The 27,064-nt window shown below is 40.8% G+C and overlaps 1 protein-coding gene and 1 long non-coding RNA gene across 4 annotated transcripts; one reads left to right on the top strand and one right to left on the bottom strand.

Annotated features, from left to right (window-relative positions):
• Positions 1-780: 780 nt before the first annotated feature.
• LOC122183269 lies at positions 781-14,334 on the bottom strand. 3 transcript variants are annotated; one of them, XR_006180186.1, is made up of 7 exons: positions 13,568-14,334; positions 9,005-9,279; positions 7,810-7,954; positions 7,385-7,508; positions 3,362-3,654; positions 1,963-2,089; positions 781-1,271 (listed from the first exon to the last, which is right to left on the bottom strand). It is a non-coding gene; the product is annotated as an uncharacterized LOC122183269 (long non-coding RNA). The 3 variants fall into 3 exon arrangements; XR_006180184.1 differs by having other exon boundaries at positions 3,362-7,508; XR_006180185.1 differs by lacking the exon at positions 9,005-9,279 and having other exon boundaries at positions 3,362-7,508.
• Positions 14,335-14,950: 616 nt separating this feature from the next.
• On the top strand, positions 14,951-18,597 carry RRAD (RRAD, Ras related glycolysis inhibitor and calcium channel regulator). Its single transcript, XM_042877128.1, has 5 exons — positions 14,951-15,001; positions 15,091-15,457; positions 15,563-15,636; positions 16,116-16,320; positions 17,701-18,597. The coding sequence occupies exons 2-5, from the start codon at positions 15,103-15,105 to the stop codon at positions 17,976-17,978; spliced, it is 912 nt and encodes a 303-aa protein (XP_042733062.1). The 5' UTR covers positions 14,951-15,001; positions 15,091-15,102; the 3' UTR covers positions 17,979-18,597.
• The last annotated feature ends 8,467 nt before the right edge of the window (positions 18,598-27,064 follow it).

The raw sequence follows: 27,064 nt of genomic DNA, 5'->3' as shown, positions 1-27,064 counted from the left end.
TTATTTCTTCAAAAAAATAAAAAGCATGGAGAAAATTAGCTTGCTGGTAGCTATAAAGCTGTGATGTAAATTGGCTTTTTCCGTTTGTTCATTATTGCACTGCTGTGATTTTTGTTCTGAACTTTTAAAAAAGATTTGGTTGAACTTGTTTTTAACAGGTTTCTTACTGTCTAAAGACTAGTTATAGACTGCATTTTAGAAGTGGAGTTTGTGCACTGGGTTTCACAAGTATACCAAGTTAAGTAGCAGTTAAAATCTTTATACTCATATGATTATTTTGGACTAACACAGTTTTTCCTTCAAACATCAAGATTTCTACAAATTCCTGTGTGCCAAATTGTAAAACATTTGTGGCAATAACTGTAAGCAATTTTAAATCATCTAATTTATCATTATTATTATGTTAATCTAAACAGCCAGTATGGAGGGCTCTTTAGATATGTATAAAATGTGACTTGCTTTTCCTTACTCATCACTTGTATCAAATGCAGTATCTTTGAGGAGGTTTTTGTTTCTTTGTTTTCTGTTTTCCTTCCTCTGGCTCATGTTTCCTGTTTTCCTTCTGCTGGCTCATGGCCAACCTGTCATCCACCAGGACACCCAGGTCCCTTTCCGCAGAGCTCCCCTCCAGCAGCTCATCCCCCAACCTGTACTGGTGCATGGAATTATTCCTCCCCAGATGCAAGACTCTACACTTGCTTTTGTTAAACCTCATCCATTTTTTTTCTGCCCAGCTCTCCAGCCTATCCAGGTCTTGCTGAATGGCAACACAGCCTTCAGGCATGTCAGCCAATCCTCCCAACTTCGTATCATCAGCAAACTGATACATATAATTATGTATCAGCTATGTAGTACGTTTATCAGTTATTTACAGAGTAATTAGTATAGAGTTCTTGGTTGGGTTTTTTTTTGTTTGTTAGTTAGATGTGTGATAGTGATGCTTTACGTTTCAGTATTTTGTATTGGATAATCTCAGATGCTATTTCAGAAACAGTAAACCTTATGAAGGACATTATGTAGACACCACAGCCTGCTGGAACAGGCTAGTCTGTGTTGCCAGGAAACTAAGGCAGTGGTAGACCAAGTGAAATGGTGAAGTTCACATATACAAGAAAACAGAACAGCAGCAAATCCAAATCTACTCATTTTAGAAATTACTCACCCAGTATGCACAGAGCTTCTGTAGAAGGCCAACTCTTCAGCAGCGTTTATTTGCTTATTTGATTAGCATCCTTCGAATAATGAGCGTTTGGTTTGATGTTTGAATGAAACTGGAAATAAAAATAATATTTGTGTAAAATTAATGCTAATAAAGGAGTAGATTGACACACCTGCTAATATGCTCTTTGTCTCTCAGGCCTAATCACTGAACTGATCAGTCCTGACACTGCCAGCCTTTGCACCACTTCAGCTCTGGCAGTATGTGAAAGCAACTCATAAGCAATATGCTTGATATTGATTTTTTTTTTTTTTAATTTTTAATAGTAAAATGAAACTTGTCCTTCCAGATTTTGTGGAAGACAGGAATGCAAATATGGGGGGTAATAGAAAGATGAGTAGGCTGCAAACAGATGTTTGATGTGCTTTAACCTATGTATGAAACAGAGAAGGAATTAGTAAATTATACTTTATTTAATCTGCTTCTTAGCATTCACCACTACATAGTAACAAATAATTTATTGGATGTTAGCACTTGTCTTACAAGCCATGTTACGCAGTAATCCTATGGGTGCACTTTGCACTGCTTACTTTTTCAGAGAAGCAACAGTATGTGGTTAGGTTGTTCATTGTACATATTTCAGAGGTGACTTTTCAGTAAAGGGACTTTATTACAGTGTCAAACCAAGGTCTGACTCCTGCTACTTAAGAATGGTTAATTTCATACCTTTGGATCTGGTATGTTTCTTTAAATGATGTGGATGTTACATTAATTAGGTGAGAGAAACAACAGAAGGGACAAACCGTTGTTACTGGGCTGAAGATCGCAGCTCCTTCTGTATGGGCTCCCTCAGCTTGAGTACTTTCTGAATGCTGATGTTCTGCCTCTTTCAGCAAAAATCTTCCAGCTTTAATGATCCCTATCTAGGGCCTGATGTACAAAGAGTAAGTGGGAGAAGAAAACATTAATTTGTTACAAGTGTTTCTTCACAGACTGCTCTTTCCCCATTTCCTCCCCCCTCAAAAAAGCCCCCTAACTTTAGTCTCTCCAGTGCTTTGTAATAGGACACATTTCATCAAAATATGGCTCTTTAGAGCAGCTGCATGGAATACAGTCGCATTCAAGTCCAGGAAAAATGCCAGAAGCAGACATCTGTTTCACACTCCTAGGCTCTGAGAAGAGTCCTCCAGGAGGACTGAATGGCGTTAATTCCTCTTAATCTACAAACACTGTGACAAAACCTCTCTAGGGTCGCTGGCTGTGTTGCATGCTGGAGTAACCTGCCTTGTGTTTGAGCCAGCAGACCAACACAGTTTGTGTGACTCAGGCTCTGCTGCTCTGCACATACTCGGGCCTGCACGCACACATCTACTTCCTGGGAGGAAACAGACTTCTTTCTAGCTACTCTCGTGCTGTCATTGCTGCCCAGTATCTGCAACTTCTGAAGACTCAAACTCCCAAATTCACTATCAGTGGCTACAAAGCAGCTCAGCAGTTTCGTATCCAGAAATGTTACTGATCTCTTCCTGGAAGAAGTGACAAGAAGAGCTTGGCATTTCAGTGGACAATATTTCTTGTGTTTCCTTGCATGGAGTGATGTGTGCTACACGTTGGCAACAGTTAATTAAAAAAGAAGTTATTTTAGTTTTCCAACTGTACTTAAGATTGATGTGTTTGTAACAACTAAGTGCTTTGATAAGAATCTCCCTTGGGAGCATTGATTTATAACATGCTTTACAGTAGTTTTTTTTATAGTTGTTAAAAACATTCCCCTCTAGCCTGTCAAGCAGATAAGTGTACCACTCTTCCCCCCTCATGAAATGCACTGTTTGGCATAAATACAGACTGAGCAAGCACGCAAGTTTTTTCCTTAAAACAAAACTAATATAGCAAAATCTTTCAAATGTTTCTATGGAAAATACCAAAAAAGAGGAGGAAAAAGAAAGGAAATTGAAGCTATGACTAGAGTGTTTAAATCTGCTGGTATATTTCACAACCATTTACCAGCAATGTTTAATAGAAAACATACGACTTTTTTTTTCATTCAGGAAAATGCTGAAAATAACATTTTCACAAAACACAAGAAGCAAAGAGCCCTCGTTTTGTTCAGTGTTTCAGTAGTTGCAGAATATATGCTACTGAGTTCTATAAACTTTCTACATATTTCTTAACATCTGTTCATGCATTTCTTTTATGTTTTACCTGTAAGGAGCTTTTGCATCCTGTGGCAGGTTACCTCCATTGCTTAACTTTGTGGCGAGAGGAACAGCACTGTCTGCAGTCACAAGGACATCCTGGTTGGTTGAACCGTTGGAGACCCTGCTATCCCACCTTGATGTACAAATGCATCAGAGCAGCAGCATAATTTGCAAGTAGCTTCTTCGATTTCAGTGCTTTTCACGAGTTGTTGCAGCACACACAAGTTTCAGTTGACAAGGCTGTGCTCTTGGATTCAAGTCTCTGAATCCTGCCATTAGTTCAGCTCTCACTCAGGGCTAGAAGGAGAGAGCAGGACAAAAGTTAATTTCCATCAAGTCAGTGGAATAAATGTAACATGGCAGTGGAGAGCAGCTGCTATCTTAGAGTTTTGGGAAGGCATAAGAGAAAGAGAAGAAAATAGCAGGGCCATACTACACCTCACTGTGCTGCCCTGGATTTGTTTTCCCTCCGCCCTGTCTTTCTGGGTCATTACACAACCCATCCCATAGTTCCCTCACAGTGCAGCAGGAAACAGGAAAGCCTTTGTTGTCTCACTGTCATTAAGTCCAAGTCCATTCCCCACAAAAAGCAACAAGAGAGAAGAGACAACAACAATTACCTATGTAGAATTAATGCTTTAATTTGACCAACGGAGATGTACTCATGATTTTGGAAAGGAGTGCAACAGCCAGTGAGTGTGGACAGCAGTCGTGCCTACACAGCCTAGCAGGAAAACCTCAGAGACCAGCAAGTCTTCCAGGACTGCCAAGCTCTCTTGTCTGTATGTGGTTCTCTCCATTTTGATTTTTCTTGGGATGATGTTTTATTGTAGCTTTTTTTTTTTCTTTAATCTACCCAATTAATCTCATCTGAGTTCCCATCAGATGCCTCTCACTTGGTTTTGACTAAAATAACCTCAGTACAATGTCAGCAGTTTGCTTAACACCAGGATGCCCAACAGCTTCAGTTCTCTATATTTTGCTCATGGAAGAGCTGGCACATGATCTGTCTTAGGATTGTGAAGGTGCCTAAGCAGCAGTGTTTGTTTTCATCACTTCTGCAAAGTAACAAATAAATCAACCCTGTAGTTTGCAATGCTTGCATGAAAAAATTGGTTAATGCCAACATACTCTTTTTTTTCCTCCTGTTTTATAAGCATATAAGCGATGAAGCCTTGTCATATTTGTATAGTTGTTATTGTTAGTAACAAGAATATTGGGCCATTCCTAGCAAAAATTTGAGTTGTTTAATTTTACAAATGAAAAGTAAACATTGTATTAGCTTTAATCTGTACACATCAGCTATGTATCATACAAGTTCAATGCTCGCAATATGTTCTATTGAACCTTAAAACTGCAGGGACTTCGTTGTGAATATTGTGGTCTTCATCCTCTTCAAAGCTGCTTGGGCCTTTTACTGACTGCAAACATATTGGGGTGTTTTTTTTGTTGTTGTTGTTGGTTTTTTTTTTTTGCATGCCTAATGGAACAATTCCTGTTTCAGCACAAAGAAAGATAAGATGAAAAAGACAACACAGTATGAATTGTGGCTCGGTCAAGCTAGAGAGAATGGAAACAATCCCACAGAACAGACTCTGGAATATACAAATAAAGTAACATGCCAAAGAGAGGAAGTACACGTGTGAAAGCTGCCAAGACTGATGTAATGCCTGATCAGCTGCATTCAGGTCTGTACCACAGAAGCAGCAATGCACAGATCCTGTGCTGCCACAAACAGGGACAACTGGAGAGGCACTGCCCTGCTGCATGGAAGATGTTTTCCTGGCTGGGTCTCCTGGCACTGCTATGTGAGATGTGTCCCAGCCACGGACTGCATCGCTGCACTCAAGCTGTGAAACAAGGTCTGGCAGCTCTGCAAGCCAAATAAAGTTAAGGTACAGACAAATTCTCAGCGTGATGCAGAAAAGGATACACAGAGAAATGGGATAGCTGAAAGTAATACCAGCTTACAGCTTCAGATGTGATCACGGGTTGTAACGATGCGCGGTGTGCATTACCCCAGCAGATGGTGCTATGATTTCACGGGGGTCAGCGGCTGTCTTGCGATCCTACCAGCACAAGCGCTACTGAGTATCGGGCAAACGTCTTTATCCAGAGTTCCCACTTTGTCCTCACCCAGCAGAAGGTGACTGCGCCTGTCAGATGGGGAGGTGCTTGTCCTACCTGTCTGCTTGGGGTACGAAGGCAAATAGTGCCTGTGCTGCCCCTGTTAGTCCTGATCAATTTTTTTTTGTTTTCCCTTACCTGAACCCCTTCAGACTCGTAAAACCAGCGTGCACCACTCACAACCATTCTGTCACTACATAGACAGGACACATAACCAGGTGCCTCCTCCACTAGCAAAATCTCCTTTTCAGTGCTGACAATTCCTACTGAAGTGACACACAATTTATTTCAGCTGACTTAGTAATTATCGAAGCATTCAATTCTAATTAGGATTGTGGTTAATGAAATCTGCCATAAAATCATTTCAGTTTTTTAGCCTTCATAAATGAAATTACAAATATTTAACAAATATAGAGAAATAAATAGACACGGCATACAATGCATCGTTATTTTCTTTGCCAGTTCATCAACAGAAGCCTATACATCGATATGACTTGATGATGACAGGATGATAGACTCATTTTTCCAATGAGCAGTTTTCTTCTTATAAGGGAAAGAGCACTGCATCCGCATGAGATCATCTAGGAAAGCCCTCCTTCCTGAAAAAATACTATATTCTTTTTGGTTGCCTAGCTACATGCTGCTGTTACCTTAGAAGGCTGTAGTTCATCTAAATTATTCTGGTGGTGCTGATGTGCTTGAGCAGAGGAGTAATGCAAATATATAGCCCTTTCTTTGGTAAAGATTATGAAAGAAGGATTATGCAGAGGGTAGAGTGAATGTGAAGAGCCTTTGAAGAAATGCTGTTTACTATACTCATCATGGTGGGTTTTTGTTTTGTTTTGTTTTTGTTTTTAAATTAATTGTTGAATAAAGATCATTTCCACCTCATAGCCCTGGATGAGTGAGCAGGCAGTGAAATCACAGACTTGCTGCTTTTGACGTGAAACCTCTGATGCCAAGGAGCCAATTGCTTGGTTAATGCTAATTACTGCTATGAGTAAGCTTGGAGAAGGGAAAAGGCTGTCAAGGCCTGATTCTGCACTCATTTCCAAAACTGTGAAACAGGAAAAATGCCATGAAAGGCAGAGACTGCTGAATTTCATTAGCAAAGGGGTGATCACCAAGTTCTTCTTTGAATATAGGTAGCTTTGATTATTTAGAAAATTAAGACTGGCCTCTTAAAATGCCTAAGACCCAAAGATTTTTATTGTAATATATCTGTCAAAGACAACTCTAGCAGGGAACTCTGCCCCCAGGCATGAGACATGTAGAGATTGAGGGCATGAGCAATAATTCTCAGGCATTTTCCCAGCATGACCAGCAACACAGCTTGCTGCTGCCTCTCCAAAGATTCCAGTACATGGTATTCACTGGCTGTGCTACCAACGTATTCACCTGAGAGTAGTAAGAAATTGGTTTTCTTCCATTCATCTTATCTGCTTCACTGAAAACAATTTGGGTTTAATTAGATATAGGTTCATATGGGACTAGCCAGGACTGAATGAATTTTAGCACTGGAGTTTTGATTTCACTTGCTCTAGTTAGGGCTGATCATTTTACACCTTTGGAGAGAAAATGACATACAATGAAATTTATTATTATTACTGTTTTTCCCAAGAGAAAGACTAGAAAGAATTTTGACAAGTGAGAATAACAAAGTCCATGCAATTCTAGTTTATCTTTACCATAAGCATGTTGGAGGTCTTCATAGGATTATCCTAAATAGCAGCAGAGGCAAAGCAGAAAATGAGACACTTACAAGAAAGCCTTTTACTGTTGTTATACAGAAGTGCATTCCAGCCATACAAATTCTGGGTTTCTCCTGGAACAGATGATAGAATCTTTCACATGGAAATTCCTACACATTTTACATTAATGATTCCATGAGATCACTCACCACGGGAGAAGACAACCATACATTCTGCACCAGGTTACAAAGAAGCGTAAAGCCTTTCTAATTCAAATTCATAAGTCTTTTCCAGGAGTGAGAGTTTTTTCCTTGGCTTCAAGCTTTTTCCACACTGAAGTGAAAAGGAAACTGAGTTATCCCTACATGGTAAACAAGATCAGGTTTCATTACCTAAAGCAAAAGGGCAGCTGTGTTTTACGACTGGTCACCATCAGTCCCTACCAGAAGCCTCATACAAGATGCAGCTACTCTAAGCATTATAAAATGCACATTCAGACACAAAACTATATTTCTGTGTAAGAAAATATAGATTTAAAAATTCATGTCCTTTTCCTGATCTTATACACAGAAGAGGGCAGCACAGTTAAAGTTTCACTTCACATGGTCACTAACATTATAAATTTCTGCCTTACCTCTTTTCTTTGGTGACAGATCTACATGACTCAGCATGGCAAGTGTGTTGTTTATTTCCAGAAAGGACCACAGGCCTGCTCCTACTTTGGGGTTTTCATTGCAAGGACACTTTTCTTTGTTCACCTGCCACATCCATGGAAGCATCTGTAATACAGTGATTTTATTTGGGATTATTCATTACTTAGATATAATCCAGATTTTAAGCCTCCATATCCCCAAGTCTTCTTGATACCTCTGTAGTGTACTGAACGTAACTAATGCTTCATCCCTGATGCAGTCTGCCATGCTCATGGCACCCTCACTGCAATCTCTTGCTGCAGAAAAGTTTTCCCTTACAAATATGCTTTTCCTTCTACAAGTTTCTGTGACTTTTCTGCAGTACTAAGTGGAAGATGCCTGCCAACAAGCAACTTTTGAAGACCTTGTTCTGTGGGCATATTGAATAAATGGGTTCTGTGGGTTGCCATGGGCAGCTTTAGGCTGTTTTCTACCCAATTTCCTGGCTATTAAATATTAGTTCCTCAACAAAAGAGAACTACAGTAGGTCTGTGAAAATGTTACTTAATGCTTAATTGAAAAAGAGTAAGTAGATGCTAGGAATTTTCAGGTCTAAACAAAATTAGAAAGTATCTCTTCCCAACTCATAAATCCACAGTGACCTGCAATTTGAATAATCTGCATTTCTGGTCCCCTCACTTCTAAAAAGATGTATTGGAAGTAGGAAATATTCAGAGAAGAGTAATTAAGCAAAAGGTTTACATGAGTGACTGAATACATGAGATTTCTCAGCTGAGAGGCAATTTCTGAAGGAAAATATAAAATCATTATGCGTATGCAGGAAAAAATTACACTCTTGCTTTACAATACAGTAACAGGGGGGTGTTGCAGGTTATAAAAATTCTACATGGTTTAAAAGCAATTAGAAATACATATAGGAAAAAAAATGCATCAGCAGCCTCTGAACAGTGGGAATACATGGCAGGCATACGGGTGCAGTTTTAACTGCTTATCATGTCCTTACTGGCAGTTCTTCAGATATCAGCTGCTGACTGCTGGAAACTGGATGTAAGTTAAGTCTGACCCAGTACAACTCCTTTAATTTGTTATTGTAAATAGATTCGTTCCCCTTGCCAAGAGCTACTGCTGGTAAATGATAAATCTTACATTGCAAATTGCTTCCTTACCACTACGTACCTCTCAGTAGGACAACCAGCCATTTACTTTGCACGCTCTTTAAACCATCTTCTGTTGCAATGTGTAAATTCAGAAGCTTTTTCACAGTATCAGACTTCCAGATATTTTGTGAAAGGGGTCTCTGAAATCCACACTGAAGAGCATACATCCCACAGGAATTGTAACAAGATATTTAGCATTCCAGCCACGGATGGACGGCCCATCTCTTCCCCAGTATATTGTAACAGGGTAATTTCTTGGTACTGTGGCGCACTTTGTCAAAAAGTGGCTATGAACTGTATAGGGAAAAATGAAATTAGATACGCCACTTGTGCAACTTTTTTTTTTCAGACGGGTGATTCACCTGGCTCAGCTGTCATGAAGATCATACAGTACTGGAAGCTTTTGAGATTACTCAAAGCAGTGAGAAATTCAGGACAGCGGGGACACAAAGCACATTTCCAATCAGTCCTATCCCAAATTATTTTTTACACTCTTTCATTTAAGAAAGACAGAGGTATTTACTCCAAAAGGAACAGATTTAAAGTTCATCCATTCTATGCTTCTACATTTAAAAATACAAACAATACCATATTTTTTTTTGTAGTGCTGATGGGTGAGCTTTAGAATTTCTGGTCTGGAGCTGGAAGGAAACTAAGTAACTGTAACAGGACAGAAAGCTCAGCAGTGGCAGCAGAGCAGCAAGGTCCTGGGCTGCAGCAAGTGAGGACTTCCTCAGCAGCGGGCACAGAAACAAAGGAAAGAATCTATTTACCTTCAGAAGGCCTCAGACAGGCAGGGATCTCCAGCAAGAAACCCTCATCCCCACTGCCAACCCTTAAATGAGGGCTGGGAAGGGGTGCATCCTGGCTCCATCCCTTCTGGTCACTCAGGTGCACTGCATGCACGGAGCTCCCCTGGGTTGGCCCTGCCTTCCCACCAGGTGCTCAATCACTGCTTCAGGCTGTGACTCAGCATTTCTGCTACAGGAACCAAGTTGGGATTAATTTTACAGATATAATAACTGGGTTTATTTAGGTTTCTCTTTGTGTTTTCCCCCTGCCACTACAAGTGAGCTCTCTACACTATGTTGTTTTCCACTGACCCCAAAGCTTGCATTTCTCACATCTCACTGTTGCAGCCCCAGCACATGGCTACCTCTACCCAGTAAAAGACATCAGCTGTGTTAAATGCAAGAGTAATTATGAGAATAAGCACGGCTCCTTGGCCGAAGGGAAGGCCCTGCCTTGGGAATGTGTAAATGCAGGTTCAGTACAGATGAAGCATTCATTGGGCTTGCAGACAAAGGAATCAATGCTAAGACTGAAAGCTCCACTGTTGATACAACCATTTGTACAGTTCAAACTGCAGTCTACTCTTGCACCACTGCAGATTAACTGCAAGGTAATGCAATATACCATATACTACATGAAAGGCCTAATACTTATGTATGTAAAACACACAAACAGAACCACGTGTGTGTATCTGTTCAGCACACAATATTAGTGTGTGTAAAATCACAGGGATGTGCAGAGAAAAAAAAATTAGGCCATGTGTGCACTATTGTACAAAGAGTAGGATAAAGAAAAAGTATTTTCTTCATTTCCCTGTAGCTGTTTTTATCTTGCTTATGTTAAAAAAGTAATGCAAACCACATTTCCTACCACTGCTTCTGTCTCTTCTCCCACTGGCCTAAGTTTCTCAGTTCTGTAATTAAAATAATAATAACAGCTGCTATTTCTTTTTTAGTCTAGGTATTTGGGAGGTAGCCAGACTCAGGCTTCTGCAGGAGTAATGCTTCCTGTAACTTGGCAAGAACAGACCTTTGTGGATATCTCTGCAGTTTGTGTAGAAATAACTTCACCCACATAATGGCTGATTAATTAGACTTGAGGCAGTGCAGATGACTTGAAAAGTAAGAAGAGAAACACACAGCTTCCAGCATAGAGCCAAACTGAGAACAATACTTTCCCAAGCCTCACTCTGCTTATCCAGTCTTTGGGCTTTTCAGAATACTTCTATTATTTATAACAAGTGGGAAACTATTCCAATGTAAGACAACAACTAAAACAAAAGCTAGAATTCAGTGGAAATAATCATTTGATGTAAAAATTATAAATGCAGTTTATAACATGGCATTTAACCTTGAATAAACACTGATGAGGTAGAATCACAGTTTATTCTTCCTCCAAAATTCTGCTTTTCCACCTGAAAATCTGAAGGGAAAGTGCATAGATACCAATTTATGTGTTCTTATGTGTTCTGACTGCACCCCCTGCAAAGTCGTGCTTGTCATTTAAACAAAATGCACTCCACATCTAGCATAGCAAAAAGAAACACCAAGCACAAGCTTTATTATCACAGTAACAAATAACTAGAACTACAGGATCATACTGCATGTTTTACATCTTCCATATGATGAAAAGTACCGAGGCCAAGAGAGTGCACTAAAAACGCACACTAATGCTTCTCAAAAGCTACAGAATTAATGGGAAAAAGAAGGAAAGGAAGAAGAAGAAAGAATGAGGAGAAAGGAAAGAGGAGAGGCGTGGGAGAGGGATACAAAGAGACTGGACAGTTAACAACCATAAACAAAGAAAAGGCACCTTAAATAAAGGGCAATTGAAATAATAAAAATGAAAATTGTACAAGGATGAAGGGAAACTAAACAAAGCAAAATGTTATCCGTTTTTAGAGAGCTTACATACAAAGTGAATATTTTGGATTGATTCAAAAATCAGAGACTCCAGTGGTTCCTCCAGGATCCCACAACACTCTGGTAGTTAGAATGGAATTAAACTGGGTGCCTGGCACCAAGGACAACCCAGTGCTTCTGGCCTCAGCAGAATTTGCTTGTTGCTTTCATTGAAACTTATTCCCTCCTCACACACTGAGGACCTGGATAGACAGTGGTCCTTGACTGCAGCTCTGCTGCTCGCTATGATGTGGCTGCTGCAGGGAATAAACACTGAACGGCTCAAGAGCCACCTGGGACTCATGAACCACAGATGGTAGCACTGCTACAGTGATAACCTCAATTCGGAGTACTTCCAATCTACCATGCAGGCTGGAGCAGACCTTTACCTTCAGCACTGATAGACTCCAGGCCTGGCTCTATGTAAAATTTCCTGTTTCCGTTTCAATATATAATGAACACTAGGCTTACTAAAAATATGAAGTACAGTATGTGACAGAAGCACTCTTTAATTAAAGCAAACCTTAGACCAGTAGCAGCTAGTTCAGTGGAAAATAAAAATAGAAAAACAAGACATTAGGGTTTCTTTTACATAAAAATAAATTAGTTACTATTTGTTAGAAGTAGAATCTTGTGTTAGTGGAAATGGAGGGCAGGTGATAAAGGAGAGGGTCTGAAAGTCCATCAAAGAAATTTAAATCAGCTTCTTGGGTCTGTGTGGTCTCAGATGCATCCCACCAAAATCATTACGTGCTGCAGTACCATGTGCAGGAATATATATACATAGCAATAGCGAATAACAAACAGAATTACATGCTGTGTGAAGGAGCATGTTACATGTCTCAAGTGATGAACCTGAATTATCTGTCAATTCCTTCCAACTTCACAAAATAGCTGGATCTATTAGGATCAAGGGAGATAAAGCAGCTACGTGACCCCTGTGATCCCTCCCTCTCTGGTTCTACACAGTAAGAACAGCCCTAACCGCCTTGGCACCGCACTCCTCCAGATGACTTGCAGTCATCCCTCTAGGAATAAGTGAAGCCTCAGGGACCTAATCCAAGGCCATCTCACTTTCTGCTGAAGGATGATTCACAGAACCCAGTGCCAGATCCCAGTAGTATCCTGTAACTGTGATGGTATTCTGTAACCATTAATTCATTCCTTGTACCTGGCTGCTGGCACAAAACAAAACATTTGCCACGTGGTCCTGAACTTTTGTAAGGTATTTTCTATTTTCAGACTCTCTTCCTGCTGAAATGCTGTTCTTTTAAAGTCTTTATTTAGCATTTTCATATGCCTTTCTTGTTCTTTTTGTTGTTTTGTTAGTTTTATTTTTAGTTTTGGTTGTGAGGGCTCTATCTTGCATTTACATCATTAAAACATTCACGATATTCATCAGAAGAGTTGGAATAAAAAATGGCTCTTGTTTCTTAGCTAGGTTTCGATCAGTAATGCTACACATGCCACAGAAGCAGCACAGTATCTTTAGTTCTGATGCCCCCCAGATTTTCCTTCTTACACACAGAAAAGAAATAAAATATCCCCACTTTATATTCCAGCTTTTAAAATTTGGCCCTGACACACAGTGAAGCCAGCAGGACGGACTGGTCCAAAAAATTCATTAAACCACTCAGTATTTCCAGGTGAGAATTTTTGGCAGAAATATTCAGTTTTTCAAAAGTTAACTGAAGAAAAAACATTTCTGGAAGTATATTTACCCACTTGGCTGCGTAAAAACACAGATTAATTGATGCGGTTTGCTAGATTTCGGATTATCCAAATTAAGTAACCAACATGCATTTCAAATGCTATTGCTAATTTGTTTAAATATGATTTAAAATGTAAACCACGGCAATGTGTTCTGTTCATTTCACTGAAGCACTCACCGCTTCTAACAACCAGACCGACGATTGGAACTGACGCGGCTATTTCGGTGCTGTTCTGAGGGACAGGCTGAGAGCGCTGCAAGCATTCCGTGATCTTTAACTGCCACATTAACACTTTAAACTGCAGTTATCAGGGCAAAGCGGTCAAAGCCATCCCAACAGCATGGACTGGAGTTATAATTAGCTCCTGAAAATAAGAAAACATGCACTTGCTTTCATAGGAAAAAAAACATCTATTTCCTGGAGCCAGACCCTTTAGAACAGTTATGTGTTTCTCTTGTCGCAGTTGAGTAGCCTCACAAAGTGGACATTATAAGGAAAAGATGTTTCTCAGTTGCTGTGTAGTATTTTATTGTCCATGCAACTGCTCAGCTCAGCCCAGAGACCTTCTTTCCTTTACCTGATTTCTACGTCCATTTATTACTTTCCATCAGCTCCCTATCTCCTTGCCTTCTTTAACCTTATTTCAGCAGCTGATTTATTACCTTAAGCATTCACTAATCTGATGGCAACGGTCCCTACACCAAGTCACAGGGATTTTCCCGCACTGACCAGGCTGTAATCTTCTGGGAGCTGGAGCCAGGGCTATTTTGGCTGTAAGATGTCCACCGCGTCGCGGTTGCTAAGAAAACAATAAACTGTGTGCACGGTGCTGCGGTGAGCCATTCAGCACGCCAGCGTAGCTATCTGCTCGGCCCTTTCCTCACTTGATCACACGGTAATGACTGTGCTACTTAAGATAAAACCTTCACAGCCTCACTTTTGCTGCTCAGGTGAAATCGAGGGAAGAATTTGACCTTTATGTTTTAAATCAGCTTCTGAAACCGTTAACGCGGCACGCAGCAAGCGTTTGTATCGTGCCGTCACAGCATCTAGCACGGGGGCTTCTCCCCGCACCCTCTCCTGAACATTAAGTAATCCAAGCACGAAGCTATGACAATTTTGCACGCTTGCAAACGTTCTTCCCAACAATACTGTAGACAATACGGCTTCTGAGCCACGGCATAGGGCACCACGAGCCGAGGAGACCCGCGTACATCGCCAGCCCCGTGTTCAGTTTTCCCTCGGCGCAGCCTCGGGAAAGCAAAGCCCAGGCGGGGTCGGGCACGGCCGGGGTTCCCTCCGACGCGGGGTTCCCCTCCCTTCCCGTCGCGGAGGGCACCGGCGGCTCCTCCTGGGGAGAAGGGGGCGCGAGGGGGGGCCTGCCCCTGCCGGGGCTCCCCGCGCCGGGCTCCCCGCCCCCGCCGCGCCGTGCCGCTTCGCCGCGCGCTGAGGCTCCGTGGGCGGACGCGGCAGCCCACGGGCGCCGGCAGGCAGCCGCGCGGCGCGCGTCACGGCGGGGAGGGCCGGGCGGCACAGCCATAAATAGAGGCGAGGCGGCGACGGCAGCGGCATTCGCGGGGAATCCCTCCCGGCTTCCCTCCGAGCGGCGAGGTAAGGCGAGCGGGATCCGGCGGCGCTCCCCGGCGGCGCGGAACCGGAGCGCGGGGCTCTGACGGCTCTTCTTTCCTCCACGTTCGCAGCCCGGTGTCCCCATGACTCTGAACCGCGGAGACAAGCTGCGCTACCTGGACAAGCGGCGCGGCAGCATGCCTTTCTCCGCACACCAGCACCTGCACCGGCGCAGCATGCCGGTGGACGAGCGGGACCTGCGGGCCGCCCTGCCGCAGGACGAGCTGTCGGGCCTGGTGCGCTGCACCTCGTACAGCCCCGGCGAGGCGCACCGGGAGAGCTGGGCCTCCGACTCCTCCGACTCCGTCATCTCCTCGGGCAGCGACTCGGACGGCAGCCTCTACAAGGTGATCCTGCTGGGCGAACACGGCGTCGGCAAGACCAGCCTGGCCCGCATCTTCGGCGGCGTAGAGGACGGCGCGGAGGCGGAGGAAGCCGGTGAGGGCGCGGGCGGTGCGAGGCTCCCAGTCCGGAGCGGCACGGGCGCGGTGGGCGGCCGGGCGCGGGGTGACGGCGCTTTAACGAGCACTGTCTTTCCTCCAGGAAACACGTACGACAGATCGATTATGGTCGATGGAGAAGAAGCGTCTCTCGTGGTGTTCGATATCTGGGAACAGGTACTTGCAGCTCGAAGATACTTTTTCTTTATGGAGCAGTCGGCGGTTTACCCCAAAAACATGTAGCGATGGAACGGCTCTGTCTGGCTACTTATTGTCGGATGCATAGCATTGAAAGGAAATCATGCTGCCTTTATTCTGCTTTGCAATTATTTCTCGTAGCTAGATAAGCAGTTCAGAAGCTAGGCTAGGCTTGGGCTGCGAATCCCTCAGTGCTTTGAATAAAGCTTACATTGGCAGCCCTGGGGAATTCCTGTAAAATTAGAGACTGATGATCCGATTGGTGCAGACCTGGTATTATTTCTAGAAACAGTAAGATTTTAAGAAAACTTCTTGTAGGCTGGTTTACTTTTGCTGTTTGTAAATAGATAAAGCTAACAAAAGTATCTTTCAGGTGTTCACAATACTTAAATCGTTAACTAGACAGTGTCAAATATCTTTTTCAATGCAGTAAATCTATTTGCCTCCTTTTGTTTTAGGATGACAGCCAATGGCTCCAGAACCACTGCATGAAGATGGGAGATGCCTACATCATTGTCTATTCAGTGACAGACAAAGTTAGTTTTGAAAAAGCCTCCGAACTAAGGATCCAACTAAGAAGAGCAAGACAAACAGAAGACATTCCTATTATTCTTGTGGGCAATAAGAGTGACCTGGTCAGGTCTCGGGAAGTCTCAGTCGATGGTAAGAAACTATTCATTTATATAAGAATGTCTAAATTATTACTAGCAAAGGCAACAGAGGATCGTAATCAACAGAGCTGGTCCGGGTTTGATGTAGAAAAATGTATGACTGGAGGCACACCAGAGAAATCAAGCCAGCTGGTTCACACTGGGGACCATGGAAAACAGTGAGGGAAGACTCATACATAGAGCTGGGCTCTGAACTGCAGTACAGGAAGCACACAGCTTCAGAGCTACAAGGCTGAAGCTGTGGAGTTTTACTGCACAGTTGCTAGTCTCAAGATTTGATAGCCTACATAAGGGACAGGAGTGCCATGTCATAGAAGCCAGGCAGTCTTTGATGGTGATCCCACAGTAACAGTACAGCCCTATCCTCTAGAAGTGATTCCATCACGTTTGAGGTGAGGTGGAGACACTAGGCTCATACAGGCTTTTTGTATGTCATCTACAGCTGTGGTCAGTGAGAATTTTCTGTTCCATTGTGCATTTCAGCAACTGAGTACAGTAACAACTGCCAAGTATTGATTTCATGTATTTAAAATTTATTTTTCCTTCCCCTGGGAAGAATAGTGGTCTTGGTGCTGAAGAACCATTTCTTGCTGTCTGGTTCTGGCATACTTCTTGTGTTAAATGCCTGCTCAGGGAATTGACTGGAGTTCATCAGGAGATTCTCATTCTTTGCAGGCTGGTGGCAGTGCATAGTTCACCTGTCCTAGAAGTGACATTGTTTTACTCAGGCTGGCAGCTTTGTCATTACTGGCCACGAGGTGGACATGGAAACTTGCTATGCAGCAGTGTTCCAGGTTCATGGTTACCCCTGGAACACTGGGGACACAGCATTGTCTATTTTGAATGCCGTCCTAATCAAATCCATTAGTTGGCAACATTATGGTCTCTGCTGTAATTTATATACCGACCTGACCTTTTGACCTGCATCAGCTTCATCTGTGCCTGATGTGGAATACTCTCACTTCTTACAGCAAGGCTGAGGTGTTGATTGCTCAATAACTTCCACAAGAAGCAGCAACTAGCTCTTCTTTCTTTACCTCACTGTCTCTCCTATTGAACAGCAAGCATGCATCAAGTCCCTCCCTTAAATCAGCTACAGATCTTAAATGATAGTGGAATGGTCTACCTATAGGGCTATTTTTGCCTTACAGTCAGCATTGCTGGTCGAGTGAGATTTCTGAACACACCACAACAAAAGAGTGAAAAGTAAGGGGACAAAACCAGGACTGCAAATGTAATTTACTGCTGTGTAATAAAGCTCTTTGGTGTTGAAGACACTTTCTTTTTAAGCTAACCCATTTTTTTTCCTGCTAGAACATATGAAGAGAAAATGTCAGTCTCCACTCATCTCCCTTCTTTTCTTTCCATTCAGAGGGACGGGCCTGTGCTGTTGTGTTTGACTGCAAGTTCATTGAGACCTCAGCTGCTCTTCATCATAATGTCAAGGACCTGTTTGAAGGTATTGTTCGGCAAATCAGACTTCGCAAAGACAGTAAAGAAGACAACGCCAGGAGAATGGCCAACACAAAAAGAAGAGAAAGCATAGGCAAAAAGGCAAAGCGATTTCTTGGGAGAATTGTGGCAAAGAATAACAAGAAGATGGCTTTCAAAGCAAAATCTAAGTCTTGCCATGACTTATCTGTGCTTTAGAAGCTTCCAGCAAGGTCAGATGTTGCCATGTTGGAGGTGAACAAGCATTTGGCTGTTGAGAAGTACATGGATGACCCTCATGGTGATAAAACAATGACTTATCAATTGAGACTCTCATTACTGCCTTAAGGTGCACAAGCAAGTCTGGAAGTTACCTTACAATGTTGGCTTCATTGATGAATGGTTTGTTTCAATATATACAACTAAATGAACTAACTTTAATTAAGTGGCTTGACATGCCCACATTTTCACTATGTATATATGTTGCATACATCCTCTTCTCCTGTGGATACCAGAGATGCAAAGATAAGAAAGGATGATAAGTGTCACCACAGACTTGCCTCGTTTGCAGAGCAAAATTTAAACTTGTACGCAGGCTCGTACACTCTTTTTAGTATAAAGTAAGCAATGATAAATCTTTTTAAATTTAAATGTGGGATGGGAGGAAATAGAACCACATTAGAATGGAAGGAAAACATATTTATATATATATATATAGTTAAATATGGAACAGATATCAGTTTATGAAGTTAATTTGCACTTCCATTACCTGTTATTCAATTAATTTGTTACTTGTTTACATGCAGATTTTATAATAAAGTATTATTTCCTGTTATAATAAACTGTGCTTTTTTCATAGTATGGATAAAGAATGACAGAGCAGTATTTTTATAGTGATCCCTTTTTTCACTGTATAAAACATTAATTACAGACTGCAAGTGATCTATGCAGATATGTGTATTGCAGTTCTGGAATGAAATGAATCAGGAATACTCTGTCCTGTTCTTCAGCAGACAGTTCTTTTAAGGAATTCCTGCTCTTATGAATACCCTATTACAGCAGCTGGCATTGGAAAGGCGTATCTTGATGTTATGGCTCATCTTCAACCTGTTACTCTTGTCAGCTTTAGCAGAAGCAGACCTCTAAATAATATCTTTAGTTTGTTAGGTTTTTGTCCATGCTGGTGAATTGAAACCTGTAATGTCCAGTTTCTTACTCTCCAAGTACTCTTTTCAGTACTCTTACTCTTCAAACCTCTCCAGGTTTGAAGGCCTGTATGAAAGCCAATGAGAAAATGTGTGTTTTTGTTGTTGCTTGTTGTTTGCATCTTGTTTCTCATTTCTTTGTTTTCCTGTTTTGGGAGCAATGTAATTTTCTCATCTACTCCCAAGCCTGTAAATACCTTTCAGTGGCTTTGGGAATTTCAAAGAAGCCTGGCGAGACTGTCTGAAAGAGTTCTGAAAGACTCCAGCTGTGGGCTACTGTGGCCTGCAGCACCGCCACAGTTTTCAAGTCCTGTGTTATAATTAATGTGTTACCCTGACTTTTACCAATTTACTATTCATGAATTTAAACATCAGTCATGCCTTAGCAAATAAATTAGGCTGACTGCATATGCTTTATAAATTCCTCTATAAAGGATGCATTATCTTTAAATTCTTCCATAAGCTCAGTTCTCACTGTCAATAAAACACAAGTTCCCTCTCTTTCCACTCCCCTTAGCTAAGTCTAGCTATTTAAAGAGATTGTTCCACTGACTGGGGGTTCTTTGCATGATCTTACAGAGGCTAGCCCTTCCCATGCAGCAGACAAATAGCATCAGCTGTTACACCTCAGTGTGAGCTTCCCTGAACTTGAACAAACAACTCCGCGTGGGCTTAGCCTCCTGATGTGCTGCTGGGGCAGCTAGCTATTGGCTTCAGTATATGTTGCTGCTAACAGGTCATATTAGTTTTCTTGTGGAGAGAGGTGTTTGCTTTGTGACCTGAGCGAGGTCCAAAGCAAGTGATTCTGCCCTGCAGCCAGAGCTTACATTTACCTGATGATACTTCTTACTTGGATTTGGCCTGTTTTCACTAGCCTTGCTTTCTGGCACACTATTATCCCTGGAATGTCTAACCACGGTCAAGAGCATGGCATCAGATGTCTACTTACACAGAAGCTTTTACCTTTCAACATCAAAGAAAATGACCGAGTCGGGAAACCTTGCTGCAAAAGTGTCCAAACTGATATGCATAAATCTGACACATACCGTTTATGTTTATATTAAAGCTGCTAACAAAACTTCGTGTAGCTCCCTGTGTGTTTGCAAAGCTTTTGCCTTTTAGTTGTCCTATGTTTTCAGAATGACTGGGAGAGAATTGGCACTTCATCTGGATTGACTTTCAAGATTTAATTGTCAGTAATAAATACAAGGAAGGTGATATAAATCCAGAGATCGAGCCGTGTCTTTTCACAAAGTGCAACGTGTTACAAAGATGTTGCGACACAACCGCAGCTGCAAAGCGTCCCCAAGGTCATGGTTAACAGCTGTGCTTTTTTGCAGACTCTGACCTACAAAACAGAATTTTTCCTGTGTTTCTGAATTCAAAAGATGATGTTTGGACAACTCTAAAGCATAAAAACGATTTGTGTTTAGTACATTTCTAGAGGTTCATATAAGCTGTGGGAAAGAATTTGGATTTTAGAGTAGTGTCATATAGGCCACTGTGAGACAATAAACTGAATCATCTGAAAGAAACATAGGCTCATTTGTACTGTATTCAAACAGTTGACATTATACAATAAAATACTTTTCAAATCCTCATTGCATTGGTTTTTTTCTCATTTGTTTCTATAAAGTTTTTTTGCATAATTCAGCAATAGTTCATGAATATGGGGAAGGTTTGATGTTATTACAGCTTTGATAATAACCTGCTCTAGAACAGTATCATATTCCATACTATGGAAGCATTGCCATGAATATTATTTTGCAGAGTTTCTGTAGCTCATGGAAGATTTTCTACCCTGACCAATAATAATATCTAGCATATAGTTTAATGCAATTTCCAAGGAGATTTTTTGAAAGTATACATGCAAACAGCAACTGGCATCTAACTGCCAAATGCCTCCAAAAATCAACATTCTTCAAAAGGTTTTTCCTATCTTCAAGCATTTGACAGTCACCTGTGGGCTTTAGTAATTTGGGATGGATACTCAGATTCTAATCATTAATGGGGGTGAATCTGAATCAGGTGAAACATACCGGGAGTTCCAGACAACAGCATTTTCTCTCATTTTACCAGAACAGAAACAAGCGTCAGAGGTAACATTGGTATGAGTTCTCTTATTTTTTTGCCAGCACACATCAGTTTTAATTTGGAGGGACAGATCACACAGTCATTTAATCTTTATTGCTTTCACTGCTACTGCCAGCTGAGGTTCCTGTTACAGCTGATCGTGATAGAGGATTTTGTGTTGGCATAAATCCATTTGGAACAACTCTAATTATTATCATCTGCAGTGGAAGGACGTTGCATTTTATATGTGATGCATACATGAGATAAACAAATCAAAGACTCCTCTGCCTGTTATTTTTAAAATAGCTTCTCTAAAACTCTTCGCTGTTCAACTCTTCACAAAAATGTGAAGAAAATCATTCCTCCATCTGCCAAAAACATAAAGTGTAAAACTGAGTCATATAAATAGAGATGGAATGTAAACTGCTGGGGGAAGACATAGCATCACCAAAAATGTAGTTTTATTCAGATGTATTTTCTCAAAATAGATCTACAAAACCAGGCCAGGATCTACATAGTAACGTTGCATAACACAACTGTTCTTTACTGAAAAAGAAAGCATAGTGAGTTGACAGTGAATAAGAATTGAGTGCAGGATAAAAAATCACTAAGAGGTAGTTTAAGAAAAGTGAGATAATATTTATGTTGAAATTTGCTTTACTTCTCTTAATTTTTTCCAGGGACAATGTACAGACTGACTGCACGTACAACATGAATCTTGATTTGCATCACATCTGTACATTCCAGGGCTGCCGTTTAATTTATAAGAGTCATCTCTAGCATTATCATGGGCAATTTGGCTCCCTGTTTGGATAAAGGAACATCTGATCTCTGTTACTCCTGAAGTTATAAATGTCTAAAAATTCAAATTGCAAACAACGTCAGCTGTCTTTGTGCTCTATGACATGGATGTTGAATAGAGAAATAAGAGATAAAAAGAGAATGAAGTGCATATCATTTAAATTCATAATATCATTCAGTTCTAACCCACTGTTCAGAACCCAAATGGGAACACCACTGTTAACTTAAAATTGCACCACGAATTGCAGCACTGGCAGGTAGAAAGCAGGCTAAGGAATTTACTTTCACACCAAGTTCTTCACCAACAATTACCTTGCTATTATATATGTACCATGAAAATGCCCCAGCAACCAGGTAAAATGGGCAATATATGTTCCAAAGACTCCCCTTGCTCTCTTGTTCTCCTTTTTTTCTTTTATTTCATGATTTTTAAATGTGTTCTTTGAACGAATCACTGGAAACCAATTAGGCCCTTACTGAGTTTTTTCTATTATTTCCAAGCTTTATCACAGGACCTGAAGAAGATATTAATCTGAACTAAAATAGATTCAGAGACAGAAATCAACAGAATCCATTTGAAGATAAGAATTTTCTCGTCCTCTTAAAATAAGCTTCTCAAAGGCCCAAAACAACAGCTGAAGAAAGGGCAGGCTTTGGAGAGCCAATGCAGAATCAGAAGTTGCTCCTACTCAGAACAGTACAGACAACACGTAAAAAGCTTTTTGGCAGTAAGTTCTACTTTCATCACCCTCATTACACTAGCACAAATAATTACACTTTTGTATGGCTTGCAGTGCCACTGAAAGTTGTGACCCCTGCCTTAGGAATGATGATTTTCAATTCAGTAGACATCTTGGCAGAAGAACAGAAGTTTTTGTCACCCTAAAATGGATTATTGTAACGCATTATGCTTAACAGAGAGCTTTCAGGAGCTCCATGCTGTAGGAAATGCAGCCATGTTAATTAAGCTGGCTAGGTCACAATGAGCACATAACTCCTGTGCTCTGGCCTGTATTCCCATAAGTTTCTAAGTGAAGTGATGATCTAGAAAAGCTGCAAATAGCACTGGACATAACTAATGCTGACGCTGCTTCACTTTGCTGCATGTTTCTTGGCTCCAACATAGCTTGCTGAACTCACTATAAAGTCAACACCACTTATTGATTCAGGGCCTCTCAACAAGAACAATCTCTGTGTTTCTAATTGCAGCTATCACATTATCATAGGTATTGGGCAACAACAATTTAGTGCATTTTACACTACAAAGGTACCTGCAAGAGATCATGCCCTTTTTATTAGCCTTGCATTTCAAGGGCACAAAAAGCACAAAGCAGTAGAAATAGATCTAAACTGAATTAGAATGTACAGTAAATTTTAAAACCATGCAGACTTGCAATGGTTCCTGTTCACTATGAGCCTTCCACTGGAAATTTTGAGAAGTGTTCATCTACTTAATCTTCAATAAAAAGAATGCTGAACAACTTTCTCACAGATTTCCCAGTTAGAGGCACCCCAGTTATAGGGCTCCTTTGTCACACGCTTCTCATGTCAACTTCAATTTTATCTTTCCAACCTCCACTGTTACACATTGTCACCCTTGCAGCAGTGGCTCAGCAGAATGCTGGGAACGTCTGCTGCTGCATGGCTTACTGAAAAACATCAGCTGTCAACAGCCATAACATGAACCTGGTCTCCCAGCTCATTACTTTACATAATATGGTCTAGATAAAAATGTCAGATTTTGCTGCACGTAAGTCCCTGAGTAAGACAGCATAGCAAATTAAATAAATTAAACTACTCTCTCCTTGAATGTCAGGGGTACTACTGCATTTGCAAGGCAAAAAGGAATGCAAGGTTTTTAACTGATCTGTTCGTGGGGGGGAAAAAAGAAAAACAAAAAACTTATACAATCTGACAGCTGCCTTTCATTTTTATCCTATGGTCATTTTCCCAATGGAAATCTCAGAGGCTATATTGTTGTGTATGGTCTTCTGCCTTTTAACTATCTATTCTATGCAGGGTTTACAGCTCACAGTGCATAACCTAATTATAACAAAAAGAAATCAGAACTCATCAAACTTTATTAGTAATAAGTATTTTCTGTGTTGCTCTTGACACCCTGCAACAGACCTAGAGTCATTGCCCATAAGAAACTGCAAAGCAGACAAACCAGAAACTACAACACTAGGCTACATTACAAGTACATACAAGTGAAGGCACTGAGTTCGCATGTTCACCATAAACGCACAACCAATGCATTTATATGCAACCATTACCTGCAGAACTGGTTTTGTGGTTTTTTTTTTCTCTTACACAGTAATTCAAAAGATAATACTAAAAATCAAAGCTATAGCAGAAAAGCGAACTAAGCACAAAAATAAGCAGTAGACAGACTGCAGATCCGTCTTTTATTCACTCTCTGTTTTTCAAGATACCGGAGAGCTGAAGTATCCATGCCTGTCTGCTTAACTTTATTCAAAAGCAGAGCTATTCCAGTAGCAGAGCAGAACTTTGAACAGCCAGATCCTCAAGAACAAAAACTAAGGGTACAAACACACATCAGTGTACCTTCCATAGGCTCAGATTCATCATTAGCAGAACATGCAATTCTTTTTAGATAGGTCTCAAGGGTTCTAGGCAACAGCACATCTTTTATTCTAAAACTATGTTCAAAACTAAAAAGCATTAAGATCTTTCTAATTAATTTTATATTCAGCCTTCATAAAATGACTTGTAAATTAAATTCTTAGATAATTGTTACAGAACTTGATTTGACTAGTAATTGGCTCAATTTTAATTACAAGGTAATTAATTAGCATGTCTTTATTATTTTGCTCCCAAAGTAATGTTCTTCCCTACAAGAGCAAGATGGAGAAATCAGAGAAATTGAGAGCTGGCTGAATTTCTGCCTCATTTCTGTTGGCTTGGACTGTGACCCCTTAAACTCACACTGCTCTCACCCGGCCTTCCCATCAGCACAGGTAAGGACATCTCCAGCCTTTAAGGTGAGTACTGTAGCAATTAGTTGTTTCACTTGCTTTAGAGCTTTTTCATTTCTTGTTGCAAGACTGTGCTTAAACATCTGCTAATACAGTTCTCATATGGAGTATGATGTCGAGCAGATGTTCAGCCCAAAGGAACAAACCACAGAGAAATTTTGACAGGAGTTGTACGTTGTGAATACTGTAAAGGCAAATTTTAGCATTCCGGGCATTGAATCCAGGTCTTTCTTGACCAGACCAACATTTTTAATATTCTCCTGAATATTGAACATCAGAAAGTTTGTAGGTTTGTTTTTAAGAGTTTTGAAAGCACTCAGGCACACTGGACTTTTATTTTTATGCTGGAAGAGGTTTGTTCAGTAGCAACAATCAAAGTTAAAATTGTATTTATAAAACTAAGCTTATTTTGATTTTATTTAGTTTGTTTTTATGATTTTTTACTTTGGATGTCACATGAAGACTGATCCTACATCAACACTCACAAAAGTCACATCAAGAACCCAACCAAAAGGAAAGTGTTCAAATGACATCTATATGCAGCTTTTCATTCAAGGGTTGGACTGGAACGTTCATGAAATCATCTCTGACTTTCCTTCAGTCTCTTCTGAAACTGCAGATAGGGGATGGAGATCACGCACAGGCCAGAAATGAGCTGCATTGTGGACTTTTGGAACACACTCTGCTGCCTGCAGTTATCCTCTACAGATGCAATAGCCAGGGTAAATGCAGAGGGAGGACAAAATACAGAAAGGGAGGGGAAACAGTGGAGGAACGAAACAACACTTGTCTCTGAGCTGCTTCCATGCTGAGCGGGAAACTTCCTGCATCACAAAGCATCACCTCCTCACTTCCTCTCCCACCTCCCCCAAAAACAAAGGGCTATTTTTAATTTACTGATTGTAAAGCTTACTTTCCCAACAGCAGGATAGAGGTTTTATTAAAACATTGACTGGTACTAACATAATCCAGAGAAATCCCATCTCTTTCAAGGAATAAACCCTGCTGAAGTTGGTTTGCTGAAGTGATCCAGTTTTAGTTTTCTTTATTAAGCCTTGAATTTAGTTGTATCTCTGTGAGAAAAGCTGCCAAAATCCTTCAAATCTGGAAAACATACAATGGACATTGAAAATGGCTTATTAGGGTCGCTTGTTGAATAATGGATGAAGAACACTAACTGTATGCTTACCCCTAGAATTTCCTGCAAGGATTACCAGGGAAAAAAAAGAAAAAAAAAGCTGAAACTCTTCATTCTACTTATCTACATCCCTATCAGTATGGCCAAGAAAGAACAGGGCCTCCATTGCTAAATGGATACCCAGCTTTATCTTTCTCTTTTCAACAGAGTATTACTTATTACTGCTATTGAGAACACAGGACAAATCCTGCTTTTTTATGGAGTTAGCAGATGTAGGCCCTGTTTTGGAAACACAATCACTTAATGCTTAATGCCAGAAAGGTACACTGAAGCCTAAGCTTGAATAAATATTTAAAAAGCTGTTGGTTTGGAATTGTGTTCTTGCTATAATATTGGGAAAACAGAAACAGAATTTGGTATCTATGTCATGTCATGAAAATGTATGGTATGTTTGCAGAAGCAGAAATAGATTCTGAAAACAAAATAATTGCAGGGCAATTTCCATCCAACAGGCACATTGTGACAAAAAGATGAACAAGCATAGAACAGTTCTCCAGACAGATGAAAAGCAAAGCCAAGCAATTCTTCCAGTATGATTTATTTTACCTAACTTAGGAAACAAAACAATAGCAAAAAACCCCACAGATCGTGGAACAAGGGCGAATGCAATAATCAACTCTGCTGTTTTGGAACGTTCTTAGTGCTTACAGTTCACCAATTAAAGAAGACAATCACTGAAGCACTAAGCTCAATTAATGTCACATGGATAGAGAAGCATTACTGAGCAGCACGGTGCTAAGAAACAGATTTCCAAAGAAAAGAATTCCAACACATCAGTCTAAACTGTGCAATTTTATCAGAGGAGTAGCAGATATTTTGCTTAACATTCCACCCTTTGGGATGATTAAGATGGAATTTCACTTCCACTGAAAAAGTAAGAACATAGCTTTCAGAACACAGTAAGTTTAAAATGTAGACTACATAAACTTCAAAGGACCAAGTAAAAGATATTTCTTAATTTTCGTACAACTTAGCTCATGAAACTGTGGTGAAGATTAAGGCTGACAGTAATTGTGGGAAGTGTCCCTA

The sequence above is a fragment of the Lagopus leucura genome, unplaced genomic scaffold, assembly GCF_019238085.1.
Source record: "Lagopus leucura isolate 7727_CA_CO unplaced genomic scaffold, USGS_WTPT01 Super-Scaffold_100017, whole genome shotgun sequence".
NCBI classification, from domain to species: Eukaryota; Metazoa; Chordata; class Aves; order Galliformes; family Phasianidae; genus Lagopus; species Lagopus leucura.
The sequence above is the reverse complement of the archived record's forward strand: the minus strand, read 5'-3'. Positions and strand labels throughout refer to the sequence as shown.